General features: G+C 51.7%; 1 protein-coding gene across 1 annotated transcript in view; it reads left to right on the forward strand.

The window, feature by feature from the left end:
• The first annotated feature begins 16,200 nt into the window (after positions 1 to 16,200).
• The window catches only part of Adamts2 (ADAM metallopeptidase with thrombospondin type 1 motif, 2), a 215,605-nt gene continuing 207,011 nt past the window's right edge, over positions 16,201 to 24,794 (forward strand). Inside the window, 2 exon segments of the mRNA NM_001395424.2 lie at positions 16,201 to 16,468; positions 17,418 to 17,812. Of these exon segments, the coding sequence (NP_001382353.1) occupies positions 16,330 to 16,468; positions 17,418 to 17,812 (534 nt within the window). The 5' untranslated portion in view covers positions 16,201 to 16,329.

The raw sequence follows: 24,794 nt of genomic DNA on the forward strand, positions 1-24,794 counted from the left end.
GGAATTGGGTCCCACAGTAGGTAAGTAGGTGAGTAGGTCACATGGTAAAGAAATGTCTCAAAGGAATAGATGAATTCATTCAAAAGTGGGCAGTTGTGGGGTATCTACCAGAGAAGTCATTATTAGTCAGCCTGGGATTACACTGGGTGTTCAAGATCCCAGGGTAGCTCGGTGAGCTTTTAAGGCACAGAGACCATGTTCTGGGTTGACATACTTCAGTTAACAAGAACATCCAGAAGCAGAACTACCGAACCCAAAAAGTGAGGTAGGACATTTAGAGACTTTCCCAGGACCATACAGACTTTGATGGATTAGACCTTTGTTTTAGTTTTGGCAGTGGTGCTGTCCATGTGCTAAGTTTTAAAGCTTGAATAACACTTCAATCATGGAGTCAGTTGTGCTAAGATCTGGGGCTTGTTACAGCACCTACTTCTCTCTCTTCTCCACCATGTTGTGATGTAGCCAAACAGCTGGGCTGTCACCAGATATCAGTGCCATACAACTGCCCCAGCCCAGGAGGAAAGACCTTTAAAGAGGACTGATGATATTATCAAACTGGGGTTCTTATAAAAGGCAATTGACACTCAGCCCCTCACCCTGGGCACTCAGGGGAGAAGCCTGTGAATCAGAAACCAATCACGTTGCACCATCCCCCTAACTTCCCATCTTAATTCCTGATTTTTCAGCCACTGAGACTGTAGAATTTTGTTACAGCAGTTGGAATTGGAGACTAGCAGAGCCATTATGTTGGTCTATCCAGGCTATAAGGACGAACTTGTCATTTAACAACACTCCCAATCATCCCTTGCCTATCAGTTATGGATTTGGGTAACAGAAGGAAGATGTCACCTCGAGTATAGTAGGCTATAAGATAGGTATAGAAGGAACCTGGGACTCTAAACTCTTGAAGGAAGCAATCCATTTCTCCTTAGAGCTTGAGGTTGTGGGAGCAGAAGGCTTTCTTGGCACCATGAGAACATTTTTTAATCTGTGGAGGGGTAGTCCACAGGAAGGAAAGTAGAGAACAGGATTGAACCTGGATCCTGAGGATAGTACTTCAGATGTTCAAGGCCAAACAATTCCTGGATTTTTAGTTTAGAAAGATAGGTTGGTTTTCCCCTTTGTCCTAGTTGAGGTTTTACTGCTGTGAACAGACACCATGACCAAGGCAACTCTTATAAAGGACAACATTTCATTGGGGCTGGCTTACAGGTTCGGAGGCTCTGTCCATTATCATCAAGGTGGGAGCATGGCACCCAGGCAGGCATGGTGCAGGAGAACCTTACTATTCTACATCTGGTTCCTAAGGCAAACAGGAGAAGACTGGCTTCCAGGTAGCTAGGATGAGGGTCTTAAAACCCACACCTGCAGTGACACACCTACTCCAACAAGGCCACACCTACTCCAACAAGGCTATATCTTCTAACAATTCCACTGCCTGGTCCATGCATACATACAAATGATCACACCCCTCAAGTCAGTTTCTGTCACCTGTCAAATGACCCTGATTGAAATACTAGAGACTTCTGGGATGTTATGGTGGAACTTCCCCACTGCCCCAAGACTTAGTCTGATGGCTCTCAGTTGATGGTGAGGCTCATTCCTGATTATCCCAGATAGCTTCCTTCCAGCCCCTGGAGCTCAAACACAGGCTTGCAGGTACTAATTCTATCCAGCCTCAGGTTGCTCTACTAGAGGAGAGCTTGTCCCTCAGGAAGGCAAGCTGAGCACGCAGTCTCTGTGGCCCAACTTTAATTTAACAGACAATTTTAAAAGTCAGAACCAGCGTCTGGGGCCTTTACGATGTCTGTCTTCCCAGTTTAATTTCACAGGGATCCTCTTATGGCTTTTGAGAAAATGTTCCTTTTTAAAGAGCTTGGTTTCATCAAAGCAGGGCTTTCCTGTCAGAGGGACAGCACAGCTTATAAAAGGCGTTTGCATTAGGGAAAAGCAGTGGCTGACTGGACCTCAACTGCAGGCTCATGGAAGACAGCAGTGTGTTCCTGCCCTTGGGCAAGCTCTCCTGGTCCCCCTGAGGTCAGATAGTTCAAATCCAATTGACATTCTCACCTCCCACCTCAGCCTCTCTCTGGATTCCAGCTAGTTCTTAGTAGGCAAGAGCAAGTCCACTATGGGGAATTTGGCTCTCCGTGTTCTGGAATGGCTTTGGCCACTTTTGCTGGGGAAGGTTAGGCTGTCAACATGTATAAATACCTCACTGAGAGGAAGCCTCTTTGAAGACACAATTCTATAGAGGATTTTGAAGGAGGAGGTTGTCCTGCGTCGTCTAGGTTGAGCTCTAAAATGCAATTGTGAGAGTCATTGTATGAGAAAGAGATGTGAGATTTAATGTACACACATGTGCAGAAGAGAGGGCAGCCATCAGAGAGATGAGGCCAGAAGCTGAGGAATTTGAGCATGGAGCCAGATGTCCTGCTGCACACCTATAACCCCAGTGCTGTGGAGGTAGAGGCAGGAGGGAAGGACATTCAAGTCCACCTGCAACAATGTGACAAGTTCAAGACCCCTGTTTAAAATAAAAACCAAACCAACCCCCTCTCCTCCAAAATGCAAGCTCACGTTGGGCTTGGCTATGTGGCTTGCCTGCCAGGAACATGAACTGAAGGAAGAAGCCTTCTAGTTTGAGTCAGGAACAAAAAGCTCTGTGCTTTATGTTCACCCTTCTAGAAACTTCTGAGTTGCCCCATGCCATGAGCCTCGCTGTGGGAGCTGCTGCCCCTACAGGCTGGTTGGTAAAATGCATATATTCCACAGAGGTGGGGCTGCGAGGCCAAGCCTGCATTCCAGCTGAGGGAGGCTGCCGGGTTCTGGTTTTTTTTTTTTTTTTTTTTTTTTTTTGGGTGGTGGTGGTTTATTTTGCCGTTTTGATGTGGACACTTACTGACAGCAGGACCTAGAACCCAAGCCCACAGTCTGCAGCACTGTCTTCAGAGGCAGTTACGGTTGCCGGTGGCTAGGAAAAGGGTGGCCTGTGCTACATAGAGTAAAACAGTTGCTGAAGCTGTGGCTTCCTGCTACTTCTGTCAAGTGTACTTGGCCTTGTCTGGGTGAACCCATAGACAGCAAGAACTATCTCCTGCTGTCTGTGTAGGAGATGAAGCTCAGAAGAGGAGTTCGCCTGGGAACGACCATCAGTTGTTTCTCAGAAGAACACAGAGGAAGGGCTGGGGAGATGATGACCCAGAGGATACAGTGCTTGCTGTAGAAGTATGAGGACCTGAGTTGTATTCCCAACAGCCACATAAAATCTAGCGGTGGTGACATGTGTCTGTAATCCCAGCGTTGGGGAGGCAGAGACAGGAGGAGCCCATGGCTTACTGGCCAGCTTGTCTAGGTTATTGGAGAGCTCCAGGTTCCAGGACAGAATCTGCCTCAAAAAAATAGGGTGGAGAGTGTCTGAGGAAAAGATATGACATCGAACTCTAGCTTCTGCCCCCACACACATACACATATGCACTCATGCACTCACATGTACATGTGAACATTGTACAGACGTATGTACACATACACACACACACAAAAATAAAATAAAATAAAAGCGCCCCCTGTGGCAGCTGTAGGCATTGCAGCTGCTGTGATTCATGTGCGAACCGTCCTCAGTAGGCTGGTGGTTTGCCTTGTTGTTCCCAGGCAAGGGGTGCTGTTTGGGGGAGACATAAAGAAAGGCTTGTCTAGAAATGTGGCTTTTGGCACATGAGAGTAAATACACAGGAAAACCACCGTTTTTGAGAGAGCTATATTGACCCACCCCCGAAATCCATTAAAATAAAGCAAAACCAAAACAAACAGACCCCAGACTGAGCTAAAGAGAGTAAGACAGGGTGTAGAGTGGTGTCTCAGGGGTTAACAGCACGTGTTGCTATTTCAGAGGACCAGGATGCAGTTCCAGGACACATGGTGTTCCACAGGGTCTGTAACTCCAGTTCCAAGAGATCTGATGCTCTCTTCCTGACTCCACGAGCATCGCATGTACACATGCACATACATGTATGCAGACAGACACTCATGCACATAACATAAGCACGTCTTTCATTTTAAGGAGGGAGTAAGACCCTGATGGAAAAAAATGTGTGGGGACCACTGACTTTTCAAGGTGGGGCAAAGAGAGAGTAAGATGGGAGTCAAGGATTGGATGGCAGCATGAAGTAGTCAGAAACCACTTCTGTCAGCTCAGCTCAACTACCTAACGTCTCTGTCTCCCCCAAAACAGCACCCGTTGCCTGGGAACAATAATGCAAACCACCAGCCTGTGGGGGACGGTTCGCACACAAATCACAGAAGCTGCAATGCCTGCAGCTGCCACAAGGGGCGTAATTCAGGCGTTGTTCTCAAAAGTAACCCAGGTAATGAAGGGAAAAGGAGCCGCTCTCAACCTATGGTTCTCGACCCTTTGCGGGGCAAATCCTGTATATCAGATATTTTACATTACTATTCCTAACAGTAGCAAAATTTCAGTTATGAAGTGGCCAGAGTGACCACTCACTATTTATTACCCACCTCCCGGGGGCTTTAAGAAGCATTGTGGTTTTCTCCTCATCTTTCTAAAAGCTTCTCCCCTCACCTCTGTGTGAATGTATGCCCCCTCCCCCTATGCTAGGCTAATTGGCCAGCGAGATTCTGTTATCTCCACTGCCCATCTCTCCATAGGCGTGTGGGGGTTGCAGATCTGGCCTACCTTCTCCACCTTTGGTGGGTTCTGGGACTCTGACCTAGGGTTCTTATGGTTGGGCAACAAATGCTTTACCCATCGATCCATCTTTCAGACCCTTTAGAAGCTGCTGACCTCTTCGGCTGCCTCTGCAGAAGCAGGAGCCCAAGAATGACTCCTAACGGTGAGGTTCGGGGTGGGGGGCGGGGCATTGTGGAAGTGTTTTGTAGCAATAATGAGCTGTTCAGTGTGGACAGGACACAGATAGAGGTACAGGCTGGCCTCTTTCTCAGGGCCCCCTCCCTCCATGTCAGTCAGCTGCCACATTGGATTAAAAAGCCTGTGTGCTCAGTACATGATTCCTTTAAACCAAAGGGGGTGGGGGGCAAGACTCTAGAAATCCAGGTTTATATGCGTGTTTCTACTTCAAGTTGAAGGTTGCTCTAACCCATTAGGATAAGTAGGGTGCTGCCTGAAGCTTCTAGCTTGTGGAATGAGTGCTGAGTCTTACGGGCCTGGTGGGCCTCTCAGCTCTACAGGTGCCATCCCAGAAGACTCTGCTACTACAAGAGGCCTTCTAGCATGACACGTAGTCCTGTCATATCCAGCAGAGATCCCCAACAGGAGAAGGTGTTGGAACCTTGTAGATGGTCCAATGGGTCGATTGCCACCTTGTTACTACCCCAGAGTGGGACACGTTGGGTTATATTGCTAATATATATCTCTTCTAGAAGTACAATAAAAATAAATTCAGGCCAAAATAATGGCAGGAAGATACAGATAGAACCTCTGTAACACAAAGATTGAGGAGTCTGGGCGGGAGCAGCTCTGCAGGCAGAGTGCTTACCTAAAGTGCACAGAGCCCTGAGTTCGAGCCCCAGCACCTAATAAACCAGATATGGGGGTGCAGGACAATAATCCTAGCACCCAAGAGGTGGAAACATGGAGATCAAAAGATCAAGGCCATCCTGGACCCTCTGTGAGCTATTCCATTGTGTGGCTCAAGGCTCCTGAGGCTGGAGAATTCCAACAGCATGGTGGATGCTAGGGGAGCAGAAGTTTGAGGTCATCCTTGGCTACATAGTTAGTTCAAGGCCAGTCTGGGCTACATGAGACCTTATCTTAAAGGGGGAAAAGCTGGAATTTTAAGGATCTCGAAAAGAAAAAAAAAAAAAAAAAAAGGAAGGCACCAGGAAAATATTTGTGTAAAAGAGGAAGATCGAACACCAACAAATCTGAAACCGCCTCTCCCGAGCCGATGTCTCCTCGTTTAAGGTTTAATTGAGTCCACATTCATTCCCTCTCCCAGACATCTCGAAGGTGACATTCTAAATGTTTACACTTGTTTCGTCTGTCTTTTCACCGAGTCCCGCCCCCCTGCCTCCTCTCCCCGCTTCACACTTGCCCTCGCCTTGCCCACACAGGCTCGTCTTTATAGTCACACACGTGTACACCATCTTTATATATGGCTTGCCTCGTCTGCCAGACGCAGAGATGAAACAGTCCCGAAAACAGCTGGAAAATTATGCAACCCTGAGGAGCCTGGGCCCGTGTACATCCTGTACTGCGGGGCTGCAAAGCGTTCGGAGGTTGTTACCAGTGAGGCTGGAAGCTGCTTTTTTTTTCTCTTTCTCTCGAACAACAGCTTGCTTGGTGGGGTAGGCCTCCTGCAGAAGGCGTTTTCTCTGGGAACCTTAACTTCCCTTGCAGAGGAGAAAGGAAGGGTGACTGTTAGTGAGAGCTAGCTGATGGGACGGAGGCCAATGCCAGGGCCAGTGGGGCCCAGGCCCACGGCATAGCAAACCGGAGACCTGGGATACATGAGACCCTTTCAAAGGGGGGAAGATGAAATTTTAAGGGTTGCTAGGAGAAAAAGAGAGAAACCTTGTGTTAAAGAGGAGGGCCAAATACCACAGGGTTAAGTTGAGGCCTGGGGTGCAGTCTTAGCCAAAGCTTGGCCCTAAGAAGGTCAAGGTTGGCCCTAAAAAGGTAAGGTTGGGGGGATATAGCAGATTAAACTGTGGGGTTCAGGAGACTAAAGACGGGGGTCACTTGAGGCTGATGTTGGGGACCTGGTGAGGCCAACCCTTGGTGCTGAGTAAGATCAAAGGTCTGGCTTCCATTTGGGTCTAAACTGAGGTCTAGGGTTCTCTTATGTAAAGTCCGGGCATCAGTGAGCCTGAGTCCTAAAGCCCAGGTGGCCAAGCTATGAGGTCGTACAAGACCAGACTTCAGGGTCCAGTTTAGTCGTAGGCTGAAGGCCAAGGTGCAGTGATGTCAAGGTTCAACATCAGGATCAAGGTCGGAGGTCCAGCCAGGCCCAAGCCGGGGATCCAGTGAAGCTGAAATTCACACCACAGCAAGTTCAAGCTGTTTGTCTGAGACCAAGGCCCCAGTTCAGCTTGAGCTCCTGGGCCTAGCGCTGAGGCTGCAGGTCCTGTGAGTCCGAGGCTCACTTAGGGTGAGAGGGAGAGCCGGCTCTCAACAGTGATGGCTTGTTTGAGAACTCCCCTGGGTTCTTCAGTTCTCACACAAAAGGAGGACTCAGGTGAGCAGAGCCTCCACTGTTCAGAGTAAGCTGGGTCGTTCCTGTGGCTGCCTGGCCCTGGGGCTTGTCCCTTCCTCAGTGGCATATTCCACTGTTTATGGATCCTGAAGGAAGCTATGAGATTTGTTCATCAGGCTTAAAATCTCCACTGCCGGGACTGAGGAGGCTCATCCATCGCACAAGCCTGAGTACCTGAGTTTAATTCCTAGCACCAACAAAAGAAGCCATGTGTGCTGGCGATAGCCTCAGAGCTGGGGAGGCAGAGACAAAAGACTCCCTGGCCAACCATTTTACAAAATCAGCAAGAGACTCTGTCTCGAAAACTGAGGTGCAGAGGGATTGAGGACACCTGAAGTTGACCTGTGGTGGCCACGCATCTGCAGATACATGCCTGAACTTGGTGGAACACACACACACACACACACACACACACACACACACACACACACACACACACACGCACACACGCACACACGCACACACGAAGACAAATCTTACAGCCACAGTCGGGGGTCCTGCGGAATAGGGTGTGACGTGGGCTGAAGGCAGCTCTCCCTCAGAGGGTCTACAGAGCAGGAGGGAATGGGAAGGGCTTCAGGAGGAAAGTGGCCCACAGCATGGACATGGAGAAGGACACACTGGGGAAGCACTGCCCATCCCTGGCACAGGGCTTTACTTAGGACAGAAGTCTGGGCTCCACAGGGGTAGGAAGTGATGTGGTTCCCTGCTGCTACCCTGAACAGGCCAGTAGCCCCCCACCCTATGTCTACAGCTCCGATCCATGGCTGTGAGACACAGGGCAGGTGAGGACACAGCAGAGCTTGGCTGGCCACTGTCTGAAGCCAGAGACAGCTTGCAGCACAGACCCCGCCGGGGTTGCTAAGGAGTCTGGAGGCTCAGCTGAGAACTGGAGGCTGCCCTGCTGCCTGGCCCTTCAGAAAGGAGATGGGAAATCGCCATGGGGGAACGGCGGCTGCCTGAAAGTCATTCGATTTCCTCTTTCTCATTTTCAGAAATGCAATTAGGGAGGCCGGAGCACCATGTGGGCTCTGCAATGCATGGCTACGAGCTAGAGTTGCGGGCGCGTGGGCGTTCTTGGGCTGCAGGTTGGTGAGCATCTGGAGGCTCACTTGTGTTTGCATCGCCACACCGGTGCGGACTGGCCTGTGCCCATGCATGCTCACTCTGAAGCCTTACCCCAGGTCACCTGGGCAGGTCGCCTGTCAAGGGCTTCTAATTTTCTCCCTGTTTTTCATTGATATCCCCTCACGCACCTTGAAATGGACAGTTGTCCTGGGAATCCTCGAATCTCCCGTCCCCTGCCCCACCCCATACCCCTCCCTCTCAGCAGCTCCTGCTTCTGTCCTCAAGTTTAGAGGGCCCTGGAGGGCGTTCCTGTCCTGTCCTGTCCGAGCCACTCTCAAACTCTAAGCAGAGACAAGATCTTTTAGTGGGCACTTTAGTAAATTCTGGCAACCCGATGCTACAGTGGAGGCCGTCATGTGGCATAGTTCAGGTGCCAAGGGTTGGGATCACACTGAGGCTACAGAGGAGGCCAGGTCCCAGTCCCTGCCCACCCCGTGGTGGAACACAGAAGTGGCCAGTAGTAGAGCCAGCCTAGGGCAGCTAGATGTCCCTTCCCTTTGCTTCCTTTCTCTCCCCGCCTCTTCTCCCCAATTCCCTCCCTCTTCTTGTTCCTTCCTGCCACTACCACCTCTCAGAGGCAGAACCACACATTTTCATGGAAATTCTTTTGATTTTTTTTTTTACAAAAATGCAAGCACATAATTCAAGATAAAAGAATAAAAGAAAAAAAACTCCATGGGCCTCCAGAGGAGAGCCCCAACTCGCCAGTTAGCATCACTGTGTTTTAAGCAACTGAAATGATTCTACTTCTACCTCAGGCTTACCAGAAGGAGGCTCCAGTTCTTTGAGAGTAGTGTCTGGGCACCACTATGCTGTGCTGAGCACTGGAGATGAACCCCCATACTCTTGTGGATCACCATGCCGGGACTTCATCTTCTTCATCGGGAGAGCCTCACATCATGAGGATGAGGGCAAGGTGGGGCAGGGAAGATCTTTGCCGAAGTGTGTTGCTGACTAGCAAGCAGAGCTGACTTCCAGTTCTCTTTCGACTATAAATGTTCCATCAGGAAGAGGCAACCAGAAGCCAGAGTCTCAATGAGGGTATCTTCTTCCCAGAGAGAGCATTTTGAGATGAACCCAGTCTCACTTTATGCCTTTAACAAAACGCCGACACTGGAGACTGGCGAAGCCATACCCTGCCCTGCTCTGCCTCTGGTCCCTTAGCTCCCTCTGTTCCTAACTTCATCCTACTGCCTTCTGCCTCCATGCTTCTCCTGGAGATGGAAGGCTCTTTTCTGCCACAGGGCCTTTACACACTCCACTCTCTGCTGAAGATACTCATTGCTTGGGCAACCCATTTTGGTAACCCCCCCTCTCCCGTCAGTCAGCAGCCCACACCTCTCTCCAGCTTCTTCCTCTTTGTCCCATGCAGTCTATCACTTTAAAAAAAACTCCACATAGTATGTATCTTATTTTATCTACTGAAAAAAAAAAAAGAACTTCTTATGGAATTTCTCATCCCACAAATACTGGGTATGCATTTGTGCTCTTGGCTGTATGGTCAATTGCTCGACTTGTGCAGTGCGGGCCCTCCTTTCCCCAATGCTAGGGGTTGGGTCTTCAGGCAATGAGGGGAGTTAAAAAGCCATGGTCAACATCTCCTGAGAAACATTAAAGGTGCAGACAGACGTTTCGGATTCTCTATTATGCTGCAAAGGTAATACATATTCAGTAGTCACCATGATTTGAGTTTTGAATTTGGATCTTTTCCTGGGCTGGCGAAATGCAAGTCCTATCCTCTCTCATGATGCTGGAGATCAGCCATGGGTGTTCTCTCTCTCTCTCTCTCTCTCTCTCTCTCTCTCTCTCTCTCTCTCTCCCTCCCTACCTCCTCTCCCCCTACCCCCAGACAGGGTCTCAGGCTGATCACCAATTCACTAAAGAATTGAGGCTAGTCTTGAACTTCTGATCCTTTGGCATACACTTCGGGCACTACTGTGCCCTGCTTATGTGCTTCCAGGGATCAAACTTCGTGCAAGGTAGGTAGGCACTCTGTTGACTGAACAATATCATTAGCCCCGAGTCATGGTCTTCATTTTAAATTCACAAAGGGTCATCTGATGAGGCCCTTTGTAAGTTCAGGGGCGTCTGTAAGGACCCCAGTCTGCACGGCAAGCCTTCATGGTGCCCGCAGCCACACTATGGTGCACTTGTTCTCCTGTGGATCTGCTCTGAAACCTTCACATGTGTTAAACCATTTCAGTGTCAAAATATGCTATGATGTACAGGAAATCACACCCATATAGTTAAAGAAAAGGCCACTTGGGGAGGTCAAGTGAGGGTCCCAGAGGTTTCGACACTGCTGGAACAGCCTGCTTCAGGACCCCTTCAGGAGTGGAAACCACCTATCCTAGTGAGCAGAAAAGGACTCCTCCCTTCTGTAACCTCAGCAAGCAAGGCCCATGGTGCCTTGGGCAGCAAAACCCCAATGGGGAAGAGAGCCGAAGTTGGAAAGCAGCCTCTTCCAAAGGAGCCTTCACACGGGAAGTAGTCTGACTAGGGAATGGTTCACATCTGTTCTCTGTTGGAGGTGGCTATGGGTGTCTGATCCCTGTGCTGCTATGGGGACAGGGCCTTCACCAGATGAGTCACTGTGGGGTGTTATCCTGGTAGCACATATCTGAGCAGAGGGAAAGTCCAGAGGCTTGGTTTCAATTATGTGGCACCCAACAGGGAGGACTGTGTGTACGTAGGTCTGGGAGGGATGCTGATGTGTGTGGGGAGGGTACAGGCTGGAGCCAGGAGGTGGGGGCTGATTGTAGAGCTAAATTAGAGGGCAAGGGAGTCAGGGACAGCTTTGATGTGGTAAAAAAAAAAAAATGGGAAGGGCCCAAATCTGTTCTGGGATCTCTGGCTGAGGGCTTGTCCGTGTGGCAAGTGGAATGGGGCTTTGGAGGGTTGGAGGTGGAGGTCATTCTGGGTGGGCAGGGCTCTGAGGTGATCTGATGGGGATGTGTAGCAGAGCTGCAGTTACAGGCTAGAATAGTCCTGCCTGGGGTCACAGACTTACAGAGTCTGCCACCCCTGGGAAAGGGTGAGACTGCCTAAGAAGGGACAATCCTAGGGATAAGACCTGACTGTCAGAGGACAGTGTAAGAAAAATGTGTTACCCTCTATGCCCACCCCTGAGCTGCCTGGAGCCAACAAAGCAAACTGCCCCCGGAGAGATGGCTCAGTGGGTAAGGCGTTTGCTGTGCCAGTATGTTGTGTCCTTGGGACCTAGAGCACAGCAATGTGTTCGTCAGGGTCAGGGAGGCAGTGACTGGAGGATGCTTGGGGCTTGCTGGCTTGTAAAGTCTCACCTTCTTGATATGGCTCCACTAGGGGTAAGGGACTTGGCCTAGAAGAAGCAACATCCTAAGGACAAAGATAGGGCTGGGCGGGGCCATGGGCTGAGTGCCTCAGACTTTAAGGAGTGATGGTGTGAGCAGAAGGTTTTGTGCACAAACCCTCTAGAGAGGTAGAACGGGCCCTTCGCATTTTATGTATGGGTTGAGGAGTTCTGCACAATCTACCACTGATGTAGTGTAGGAGACACAAAGTCATGTTGGAAAACATCTTCACCAAGGACAGGAGCATGTCCTGGGACTGTGTGCATTCTTCTTTTTTTTGTGTTTTTATTTATTCTTTGAAATTCTCATACATTTATACCGTGTATTTTGGTCATATCCACCACCATCCCTTTCTATTTCCTCATAGTGCTCCCACCCCTTGGTGCTCCCACCCCATCACCCTCCCAACCTCATGTCCTCCATGTTTCACTGTTGCTATCGATAACCCCAGAATCCAAATAGAGCTTCCTGTGTGGCATTCTTATTTGGAAAGAAAGGCAGATGAAGCAGGTGCTGCAGCATGGACACCCAATATCCATTCCATCCCGGGCTTCTCCAAGGAGGCCCCCACTCCTGCCTGCCAGCCACTGGTTGACTCAACCTCAATCCTCCAGTTAGCTGACTTTTCAGGAGGGTGACAAGACACCTGGATGTCTGTTTTCCTAGCCATCCAGGACAAAGATGAGTCCCAAGTATCAGTGCCCTGGATGTCATGACTGACCTCGGGAGCTGCCGGTCCCACAGACTTCTTATAGGGGACACATTGGATTTCCCTAGGATGCCTATGCTGCGTTATTTGTAGTGGGAAGCACTTGAAGAGACCCCGAGGCCTTTAAGGAAGAAAGTGGTAGACCAGATAGTCCTGCACCCTGGTCCCTGTGGGAGGCCAGACACAGGTAAGTTTAGAGGTATAGACCTTCTCCCAAGTGAGCCTAGACATCATTGCCTGTCACACTCAGGTGTCTCTTTTGAAGTTCTGCCTTGCTGTCTGCTAGGTCTAGCATACATGGAAATGCAGTCACAAGTGAACCCTGGGCTGTATCAGTCCCTGGGTCCCTATTGCTTAGATCGAGACTTGTTGACTGAGCCTAGATCCCTATGCACCCAGCTTTCAGACCCTTTAAGTTCCAAGAAGCACTGATTCCCATGACCAAGGGACACCTTTCTGTGGAGAATAGCAAGAAGAAAGTGCTTCGTAAACACCACCACCCACGTTCCTCCCCTTGCCTGACACAGCTCCCTGTCAGGGTGTTCATGTGGGGGTGGCTTGGGAGGCAACAATAGTGACACTCCCAGAAGGCCACTAGCCACCACTTTCTGTTCAATCAGCGTTCCCCTGACATATTGCTTACCAAAGCCACTCCTGGCCAGAACTCTTCCAGTGCATCTGACGGGGCCACTGCACCTGCTGTTTGCCAACGCTGGAGTTGGATGGAGCTGCTGTCTCCAGAGGCTCCACGACAAGGTCACTAACTCCTCTCACTCGAGATGCTCTGTACGTGGGTCCCAGTGGAATAGGAAGATTCTGAGCCCTTTCCCACAACCCCTGAACTTGCTGTTTGTAGAGGAGGGCTGTGAAACACCACAGCCTGCATCCACTTGGAAGGCCCTGCCAAGGAAGGCGACCTTGAAATAGGAGCAGAATGCCTTCTGGGAGATGCTCTCCATCAGGCATCTGTGCACGGGGATGGCTTTCAGAGGGCTCCTGTATCTAAGGAAGTTTGTCCTGGTGTCTGTAATCAGAAAATCCAGGGCAGAGTAGAGAGCTGGGACCCTTCTCTGCAGAGCAACTGAGGGGTGGAGGCTTTCTTTCTTAAAAAAAAAAAGAGATTTTATCATTTATTTTTATTTTAAGTGTACTTTTCACCTACATGTATGTCTGCGCTCCATGTGCATGCAGTGCCAATAGCAGCCAGTAGAGGGCTCTGGATTTCCCCCTGGAACTGCAGTTACAGAGAGTTGTGAGCCACCGTGTGGGTGCTGGAAATTGAATCCAGTCCTCCAGAAGAGCAGCTCAACTCTCCAGCCCTTAGACTTGCAGCTTTGGGTCTTCCTGACTTAATCTCTTAAGTGCTGGGGATGGAATTTATGTAGTGAATGGTAGGCTAGCACTCTGTTAACTCAGTCGTGTGTGTATACACACACAAACACACACAGAGATGGGATAAGCAGTGAGCTGGGACATGTCGACAACCCTCTGTCTCCACCAAAGTGTTGAATTTTGGAGTTTACACGCCTGATTCACCCATAGCATCTTGTAGGGGTTTCTTGTGAGGACTGCCAGATGGCTTGGGTGCCTGAAGGGCTTCTGTTGTCTCCATTCGGAAGTCTGTCTCAAACTTGCTTCTCAGCTTCAGCCCCCTTAGGACAGACTCCTAGCCCTAAGGAGCTGGCTCCTTGTCTCACTTCTCATATTTATTGGGGGGACAGTGATCTTTGATTTATGGTGAAATGGAGGGATGTTGACTTCTGCTCCATGGCACTGATTTAAAATATTCTCCATTTTTTTTTGGAAGTAAAATATTAAGTGCTACACAAGGAGATAGCAGTAGAAAGTGGTAGGTGGTAGAAAAAAACCTGATAATGGCCACCCGCATGGCAGGAAGATGAGAGGGAGGGGACGAGGCCCTGAAGTAGGTGAAGCTACTGGGTTTGTTCCTTTCATCTGGCTTGGAGAACCGCAGGCAAATGCTGTCTCCAGCTAGGCAGCTAGTCTAACCCAACCCCAGCCTGCCTGGTCCCTTCATCTTCCAGACTCAGTCCATACTCAGGGTTTTCCGGGACACCCTGGTCTAGCATCATCTCCCTTCAGCCACACAGGATTCCAGCTCCAACTTCGGGACAAGCTGAATCATCAGAGGTCAAAAGGATCATGTCTTCAGAGTACATGTGTGGGGAGGGGACCTTCAGCAAACTGACAGATAAGCACCCCATTTAATAATCGTGGCTAAGCAGCAATGTGGGCCCCCTGGGGCCACACTTCCCAATTCCTCCAGAAATTTTAGAAATATAATTAAAAAAAAACCCTGAAATGTTACTGTTTTATATTTCTTTCTATCCCCTTTTCTTTTGAGGGTTGTCTGTTTTAAGAGAGAATTTCACTTTGTAGACCAAGCTAACCTCAAAGTCATGGCAATCCTCCTGTCTCAGACTTCCTAGAGCACACACATACGCTGCTGCGACCAATAATTTCATTATCTTGCAGTGTTGACAGCAAGAAACCACTATTTCCGAAGGCTAGATCCAGCCTCAGGCATCCCAAAGAGACAAGGAATCCTCTGGGTGGTTGTCAGACTTCAGTGCCCCGCGCCATCACTGTCCCAGGAAGGACAGAACCAAGGATCTGAAGTCACGTTAGAGCCAGTTGTACAAACCATGCAGTTCCCGCACAGGACTGGGCCCTCCTGTCCATAGGGCGTCATCTCTGGATCGTCTACTTTAGGCCTTGACAGACAGGCTTGGGGAAGGGAGAATGGCACAGCAAAGAGACAGGTGTCCTATCTGGAAGAACAAAACAAAAACTGGACATAGCATTGCAAAAATGGTCCAAATCAAGGACCCTTTTATTGATACACAGTAAAACAAATGTTGGGGAGTCACTGTGACCAGAGACGACAGCCTAGGCAGGAGAGTGACTCCAGGAAATGGGAGAACCAGGACCCTTCTGGAGAAAGAGCAGGAATCCTGTCGGCCACCAGAACTCACAACAAACTGGCAGGGATGTTTGCCCCTGCCCTTGCGTGTTCACTTGGAAAGGCGGAAGAGTGTTCAGGACCGTTTCTGGTGGACACAAGGCAGACCCTGTCAGGAGACCCACTGAGTCAGGTGAGGTCTAAGCTGTGCTCTAAGTTAAGAGAGGTCAGGAAGAGGCTGCGACAGAGGTTGCAATGGAAGGCGTGGAGGGACCCAGAGCCTGATGAATTGGAACTGGGAGAAAGAGGAGTTGGGGGCTGAGGAAACCTTGTCTTTTAGTGAGGGCAAAAGTTGATCTCTGAGGTAGCCTGGGGGAGTGCTCTGTGGGGGTTAGTACCGACCCACCTCTGGAGCCTCCATTTGGGCATGGGGACAGGCTCAGTGCCTCATAGACCCTCTTTTAATTCCCGTGTCTCATCCAGCTACAAAGCACAGAATGAGGGTGAGACGCCCCTGGAGTCCCAAGGCAGCACAGTGGGACTCGTACTACGGAGGGCTTTCCGGGTGGGGTACCACTCCTTCGAGGTGACTTGGGACGCGCGGTGGGCTCCCCTTGGCCGGCCTCCAGCGCTTCTCTGCCGCTGCCTCGGGGTGTCTCTGCCTAGCTGCGAGTCGGGAAGAGAGGAGGGGAGCGGGCGGCGGCCGCGCCAAGAAGCGCCGGGTCACCGCAGGCTGAGGCGCCCGCCGTCCCCGCCCTCCCCCTCGCTCGCCTTCGCCTCCTCCTCCCGCCTCCCTCGCCCGCTAGCTCGCTCGCTCCTTCGCTCTCCCCGCCTTCCCTCCGCGCTCCCCGCCCTCTCCTGCGCGCCTCGCCTCCTCCGCCCCGCGCCCTGCGGTGCTGCAGCTGCGGGCGGCTCCAGCTGCCCCCAGATGTGGGCTGGGCGGCGCGCGGGGAACTTTCGCGCCGGCTGCGAGTGCGGGGCCCCGGCTGCGGTCCGGCTGCCATGGATCCGCCGGCGGGAGCCGCTCGCTGCCTGCTCTGCCCCGCTCTACTGCTGCTGCTACTGCTGCCGCCGCCGCCTCTCTTGCTGCTGCCGCCGCCGCCCGCGAGCGCCCGGCTCGTCGCTGCCACGGAGACCCCAGGTAGGTGCCAACCGCGTCCCCATGCCCCGCGACCCTCCGGCCACACTATCCCGCCCGGCGAGCCCCGCCGACCCCTCCTCAAGCATCGTCCGAGGCGACTTGGGCAAACTCTGTGCGCCGCGCCCCGGGGCCAAGTTGGCCAACTTCGGGTCCGGGGCGGTCGCGCAGGGGGCGCACCCCGGGTGCCTTGGAACGCAAGGAGCCTTGGAGCACTTGCCGCTCTCAGGATGCAGAGTGTGGCGCCGGAGGGCCGGGAAAACCCGGCGGCGGAGCGCGCAGAACCAGCACCAGCGGGTCCAGGGGAGCCAGGGCGAGGCGGTGCCCGGGGACGCTCGGGAGGTGCCGGTGCGGAGCGCGCCGCCTGCGGGCCCTGAGTATTGGTTGGGGCGTCCCAGAGGGGTTCCCCGGAGATTAGTGGGACCCTGCTCCACCCATCCCAGGGTTTAGGTGTACGAGGAGAGGGGAGCTGGCAGTGGGCTGCCTGCTAGCTGGACTGCTAGCAGGCCGCCCATGAGAGGGCGAACCTGGTTGCTCCGGAGGCCAATAGTGAGGACACTCGGGCAGCAGGGACCGATGGAGGGTCAGGGTGCCTGAGCAGGGGACCAACGTGGAATAATTTCTGAGGAGCCCCATGTCCTACCAAGGACGGTATCACTAAGGAGCGAGGGCACTCTGACGGGGTCGCCCTTTAGGGTAACTGCCAGGTGCCCCAGGAACCTCAACTGCGAATCCACTGGGGCAGCTCTTTTGCTGGCTTGGTCCTCTAGAGGGGATGGCCCACAGGCGACGTGGTTCCGGACTGGTGGTCCTGTCAACGCCCCTTCCTGGAGGCTGCATGGTGAAATGTCCCTTCTCTTCAACTGAGGCATGGGGCTGGGGGTGCTGGGCTCGGTCGACAGCATCTGAGGCTCGGAGGTCTCCGCCAGTCTAACGCCCCTTTCCCTTGCAGGCGGGCCCCCGGGGTACGGAGCCGAGCGCATCCTGGCGGTGCCGGTGCGCACTGACGCCCAGGGCCGCTTGGTGTCCCACGTGGTATCTTTGGAGACAGCCCGGGCGGGGGTACGTGCCCGCAGAGCTGCCCCGGTCCAGACCTCCGGCTTGCCCGGAGGCGCTGAGCAGGACCCTGGAGGACGCCTCTTCTACAACCTCACAGTATTCGGCCGAGACCTGCACCTGCGGCTGCGGCCCAACGCTCGGCTCGTGGCTCCCGGTGCCACTGTGGAGTGGCAGGGTGAGACGGGTGACACCCGAGTGGAGCCTCTGCTTGGGACCTGTCTCTACGTTGGAGACGTGGCAGACTTACCTAAAACCTCCTCGGTGGCGCTCAGTAACTGTGATGGGCTGGTGAGTACTCTCTTCTAGGGCCCCCTTCTGTTCTGGCTTTTGCCTGGGGCTTTGGAAACCCATTACTAGGAAGTCCCCTGGGAGGGCGACATAGCCCGCGCGCTGTGGAACCATCTTCTTCACAGTGCTTAGGGAGGCACTGGTCTTGCTGCAGGGGTTGGCGGGAAGGCACGATTTTTTTTTTTGATTGGTCAGAGAAAGGGGGACGATTTATACGAACCCCACCTCCAGCCCCAATGCCAAACTACTTCTGTTTGTTTCTTGCATACAGGCATGAGTTGCCAATGTGTACCTCTCAGTGTGTTTTGGAATGTATGCATACTTCTTTCTGGGTACCAGTATACATACCCGTGTGAACATGTGAATGTGCGGTATCTCCCAAGCGTAGCGGTATCCGTGGGCTTCACAAATGTGTGTCAGAGTGACTTTGATCACATGTGTGAACTTGTGCTGGGCATGGGTGCTGGCACTTTCCTTACTCTCTGTGTGCTTATGACAGCCTGGGGAGCAGGTGGTGATGCGGAAATGCCCAGCCAGTCCTCTGTCCCTTGGCTGACCAGGGACCAGTGATTTTTATACTGTGGTTTCCTGTTGAAGTGGCTATTTGAAAAGTCAGCTTTCTCCCTCTAATTTGAGCCAGGGGGAGCATTTGGCAATGCAGGTCCTAGTGACCAAGGGCTGTTTGATTTTGGAGGGCAGCTCCAGTAAGGTCCCTTTTTGGAACGACCTGGGACACCCGTTGTGACTAGAGCCCTGAAAAGCTCATTTGTCACTGGGTATCCCTCAGGTCCGTGGCTGCACTATGGGAACTCTTGGAGGAAGCTCAAGGCAGCTACTGACATTGGTGGTGCTGTCCTGCCACCCAGGGGCCTGGCACAGCAGAACCAGTGGCACTTTTTCTCTTTTGGATTGAATGTACAGTGGTCAGGCTGGCTGTACCCGCCAGACATCTGAAGCCGCCCACCGTGGGTTCTGCTCTAATTGCTGCTCAGGGTGCTCCCGCTCTGGGCGCGTGGCCATGCTTCTAGCCCTGCCAGCCCCGAGCAACGCCCGGCCTCAGGGAGCCCAGGTTGGCCCTGCCATCTGCAAAGCCGGCAATTACACCCCAGCTCCACAACCGCTGGAGTTCTTTTTATGGATGCACAGGAAACATCACTTGTTGCTTCAGAAAAAAAATCACTGCCTTTGGCCGGGTTTACTTAGGGCCCGAGCACACTGCGAATGACTTTTAAGTGTCCTTGAAGGAGTTGGGTTAATTTAGGGCACATTTTTTTTTTCTAATCTCTGTTGCCTTCCTTGTGGCAGTCCCACAGGCAAGTCACCCTTAAGGGTGCCAGTGAGCTTCCTAAACATGAAGGGAGATCACTACTGGGGACTTTGGACAAGGTGGTGGGGTTGACAGGTATCCCCCTCTCTACTCATTAATTCCCAAGGGAGCCCTGGGCAGTGACACTGCATCATTCATTCACTTCTCAATTCATTTGTTCAAAGGTCACCTTTGGCTACATTTATCCTTTTTGGCAGGTCAGAGCTGTGGCAGGTCCTATAAGGACACCCAGGTGCTATTTGGTGGGGTCTCAGGGGCGAGGGGCGGGGGTGTGTGTGTGTGTGAGTGTAGCTTGGCAAGTAGGTGGAGAGCCGGAGTGATCCTAATGGCTCCTGGGGTGAACTGGGCGGAGGAGGGGCAAACACAGTGGCATGTCACAGGAATCGGACATGTACAGACAGCAGAGTCCAGGTGGCTTCCAGGGTGGTCAGTGGATTACAACCTAACATGGTGGGTCAGTTTCTCTTGTTTTCCTTCTCTGTTTTCTTCTCTGTCTTCCTTCCTTCCTTCCCTTTCCCATCTCCTTTCTTTCTTTCTTTTCTTTTTCTTTTCTTGGTTCTTTTTTTCGGAGCTGGGGACCGAACCCAGGGCCTTGCGCTTCCTAGGCAAGCGCTCTACCGCTGAGCTAAATCCCCAGCCCCTCCCATCTCCTTTCTTCTCCTGTCCACTCCCCTTTCCCTTCTTTTTCTGTTATGTCCCTGTCCCTGGTTTTCTACCAAATAATTCATTAACCCTTCACGTTCCTCTGTGCTTTCAGGATGAGTTCACTCACTAAGGACTTGGGGCTCCCCACATGGTGCCTCTAGTTGCCACAGTGGCCCTATAAGGGAGGTAGCCTCAGCCTTTGAGAGGTTGAGTAACTTGTACTAGCCACACAGACAACGATGGTGTGTGTCTTGCCTAGGGCTGTCTGGCCTCTTTTGCTTCGGTGCTCCCAGTTCTGGGGATGGGGGCATGAAACTGCCAAGATGTAATGAGACAGACAAATTGTGCCCTGCCAAGGTTCGGTGGGCCATAAGTGAATATATGTATTTAATGCATTCAACAGTCCGCTCCCTTCTCCATGAGGCTCCATAGAACCCCTTCTCTGATGATGTACCCCCCCTCCTTGATAACTGCCTAGATAGGGTGAAGGAGGAGAGCCAGACTGTGCTGGGCAGGCAGCTCCCCAGGAGTCTTAGTAAAAACAGATCCAACTTCAGTGCACCTAGGATGGGTCCAAGAAGTGCATTCATGGTAAATGTCCAAGCCCATGTTCCTCAACTTTGGACCACCATTTGAGAAATGAGGGTCTAGACTACATTTTCTCCAAGTACGGTCTGCAGGGCTGTACCTAGAGCTGCTCTGAGCAAGTAGGGTCTAGGGGAAGAATTATTAATCATACTGGGAAAAGGTACAGCTGCATTCACCCTAGGAGCAGTGCATGCGAGCTTGCATGCGTATGCATTCGTGTGTGTGTGTGTGTGTGTGTGTGTGTGTGCGTGTGTGTGCGCGCGCGCGCATGTTGCATGTGTGTGAGTTCTACATTAGAGGAGTCTCTCCAGTTCTATTTCATCCAACATGCTGGAGGATACAGCCTAAAACTCTTTTTCTTTGGAGAACACAACACCCAAGCACATGTGTGCAGTAACTGTTGGTGTAGACGGAAAGTTCCGGGGGCAGCAGGTAGCATGTCCCCACTGCTTATGTATAGATGTCCAAGTGGACCCTCTCTCTGCTGTTCTGAAATACATACTTGCGTATCTGCGTGACTGTTCCTAAGGCCACCCTTCTACATAAGGATGAAGGCAGCAGTAAGTGGTGACTGTGGCCACTGCTCTCCTAATCTGTTTAGTGCAGTGGGACTCTAATTGAGTCCACCCACTTCATCTGTTAAGTGACAGAGAATCCAAGCCAAGTTAGTTTAAACAGGAAGGGGCACTTATTAGCTCACAGGGTGACAAATCTTCAGGCGTGGCTCATTAGGACCTCTGCTGTCTCTTCCCTTTGTGTCCTGCGGGCTGCCTTTGTTCTCTGTAGGAATCAGGGGACCAGGTTACTTCCTTTTGTGAATCACACTCTGGCTACTCTCAGGTAGGATGATCTTAACAGGGTTGGACATGGGGTTTGCAGATCACATAGACCCAAAAGAGTAAGCAGTACCATTCTGCTCCCTGAACCCACTGGAGAGTGTTCTGGCTAGAAATGGGAACCCTGGACCAGCCAAGAGGCAGATTCTACTGGGCTTTGGTAAAGGCACAAGATGTGCCCCACAAACATTCATGACCTAAGATGTCCAGCCACACGGATAGGTTAGAAACTTGCTAGCCACTGGTTAGAAACATCTCGTCATTATTTACTGGGAGTGGGGTGGGGGTGGAGGGAGAAGGATGGTGGTAAAATTTTTTCTTTTCGCAGTGAATCAGGAAAAAAAATAATGCGTAGGGAATATATATCACGTTGCTATGGAAGAATTTTCTAGTGTTTCTTGGGTTACACAGCAGGCAAGCTAATTCACACCAGTTTTACACACTCACTGGAAAAAGAAGCCTGCAAGTACAGAAAGAATGATGGTGAATGACAGTTTGGTGCGGTCCTACTAGGCGCAGGCCTCCCTGCTAGGCATCTGCTATCCAGCATATGCTGTGTCCTATTATCTCCCGTCTACAGATGAACAAACCAAGCCTCCAAAAGCCAAGAGAGCCTGCTTGTTACCATCTTGGAAGCCAGTGTCAACACCTGTATCTGTCTGATTCCAGGTGTCCCTCGCTACATTTCATTTTCTGTTCTGTTCCTATTTACAGACCAACAACACAATAGTAACAATAGTAACAGAACTGCATTCTGAAAGCATTTCTAATCTTTCCTCTCTTGTTACCCAGAGGCCTGAGTCAGTGCACTGGCCACTGTCTGTGTAGGCAAAGGGGATGGGCACATGAATGCTACATTCACTGTCCGGGGGTCTGCTCTGAGCTGGAGTTAGTTCCTCCTGGGTGGGGGTCTTGACTCCTCACTGGTGAGTGATGGCAGTGGGGACTCTAGGAGGATGGAGGCCACTCTCCTTACCCCTCCTTTCCATTCAGGAGGCACAGGTGGACTGCTGTGACCTGATGTGTCTGGCTGGGCAGGACCACTGATGACAGTCCACTGGCTAGTCTGGCATAGGCTCTGACTGCTACGGCCTTTTCGATCAGCCAGGTTTAGTTCTGGGTCTTGAGAGAGGGGGTGTCCATTCTTTCCTAACGTCTCATTACGAGCTCCCCAGTGTGACTGGCCGAGCTTCTGTAGCATAGCTAAGGTCTCGTGGCACAAGGAAATCCTTGGTTTGGGAGCCTAAGCCTCTTTTCTTGGGGGTTTTCTGCTGGGCTACCATCCTGGCCAGAACTCTGGGATTCCTAAAAGCCACAAAGAAAAAGTGATGTTGTCACAAGTGGTACCGTCCATGTCACATGCTGGGCTCACTCGGGTCCAGTGCTAGGGTAGGGAAGGTCAGCCTGTCACCTGACCCAAGACTTACTGAGCTTAAGTGATGGAAGACCAGCTTACAATGGATGGAATAAACGAGAGCTATTATGAATCCAGTCGCTTGAAGGTTCTGAGGAGTGTTGGCTTAGGTGGATCCAGCTCATTCGGTCTCTCAGCTCCTCCACTCTTGCTGTTTATTTTAGAAGGCTCCTCCCCGCTCACCCATGGGAAGCCATCAGTAGCTCAAGGCTCTTCCCTAACACTGTGATGTGGAACTGGCATGCATCTCCTGGTGCAACACAGGGTAACTAGACGGAGGTCTCTGTAAGACTCTAGAGCTGTATTGCCCATGAAAGCAAGCCTCCCCTGTCTTCTCCAAACACTACCTTTCACTGGGGCAGGAATCACTGGATGGTTAGAGACTTCCAAACCTCATCCCAGACTTCATTACCCCTTGGGGTAGCCGGGCCTATTGTTGGACTGGAGGGAGGGAAGCTTAATGGGTAGGTACAGTGGAGGATACCATTCAGCGATGAACACAAGAGCATAGAACACATCTGGGAGCGGCTCCAGGAGCCAGTTCAGTTTGTTGGGCACAGCCAGGGATATTTATGCCCCTGGGGAGGTGGCCAGCATCTCTGTGGTAAGGTCTGTGTGGCCAGGGCAGGGGTTTTGGGAGATGCTTCATCTGCATGCTCAGGGCTGGAGGGTCCAGGGGAAAAACCTTATAAAGCCAAACAAGGAATGAACAAGGCCTGATAGCTGTTGGGGTAATAAAGTCCTGCTAGGGCTGATGTGAGTGCTTTATGGTGCTAGGCTGGGAGGAAGGTGTAGCCTACTCCTGCCACCCTCATGTTTGAGGTATCCAGGTTGAAACACCCTCAACCTTTCCTCCGTAACCCTGGGCCATTGTGGATCCACACTTCATGGCAGGCCTATGCACTGCACCAGACTGCTGCCCGTCTCCGGTGCTCTTCTGTTGCTTCCGATTGGTCTTGCCCCAGCAATCCTTCCCCTACCCAGCAGCCAGAGCAGCTTTTACAAACCTCACATCAAATTCTGTTACCCCATTGCTTCTTATTGCTCTCCAAGCAAAATAATCCTAACCCACTGGCCTGATAGCCAAGGCCCCTCCCTCCCAGATTTGGCCTGGTGAATTCTGGCTGTGCCTCTCTGGGCTTGTTTTTCCTCCAGCACCGGGAACTCAGGACCCTTGCATAGGCTGTGCCCTCTCTAGGGCCATCCTCGCTGCCTTTATCAACTGCTTTGCTTTGAAGGCTTTAACTGAGTGACCCTTTGTCCTGGGAGCTACCCTGGACACATACATATCGTGTCACACTTCAAGCTTCTTGGCAACTTGTAGTATGAATGTTCCTGGCTAAGTCTACGGGGTTCAGCTCTAGACTGGGAGGGGTCAGCTGGGAGCTGGGAAGTGACATGTCCAGGAAGTGGGATCTGGAAGCCCCGGGCAGGGAAAGGCATGACACTTTCCCAGAGATCCAGTGCTCCCCCTGGGCCTGCTCTGATGTCAACCACATGGTGCGTATCTTCAGGCACAGAGCCTCGGAATGGTGGCAGCTGTGCCAATGTCACCCCCAGGAAGGAAAGCATTTGTGCACATCCATTGTAGTTCTGCATGGCTTTCTGGCCCTGCAAATCTGATTTCAGACCTCCTGGTTTAAATCAAGTCAAACAAGGAAAGGAAGTACCTTCTAGGTATCTATGGGAAAGACTGAGTCAGTACTTTGGGACCTAGGCCCGTGAAAATACTCAGTCCTGCCAGCTTCTCCCCACTGGAGTTCACTAAGGATGAGCACAGTGGGACCAGCCACTATCTCACACTGAAGTCAGTCACTGTGAGCCAAAGCCCAGGAACCCTGTTTCTTCCGGCCATCCTAGGTCAAGTTGCTCGTCGGGCTCTGTCCCCCACTGTGTGGTCTGGGGTACTCTTGGTGCTGGTGGATGAAGATTTCTGCTATTCATTTAGAAGGTAGCTCCTGTCCACAGTTGTCCCTGTCCCCCATTTCCCTAGGCATTGTTGAGTGATAAAGAATACAAACAGGAGTATACTCAGGCCTATTGTGAGCGGCACAAGTAACGTGACTGACTGCCGGGACTCATCTGCTCTGAGTCTCCCAGACACTCGAGGGCCGGGCACACCACCGAGGCTGACTCTGCTTTGTGATGTCCTGAGTCATGGCCTGGAGCATC

The sequence above is a fragment of the Rattus norvegicus genome, chromosome 10, assembly GCF_021556685.1.
Source record: "Rattus norvegicus strain SHRSP/BbbUtx chromosome 10, alternate assembly SHRSP_T2T, whole genome shotgun sequence".
Classification (NCBI taxonomy): Eukaryota; Metazoa; Chordata; class Mammalia; order Rodentia; family Muridae; genus Rattus; species Rattus norvegicus.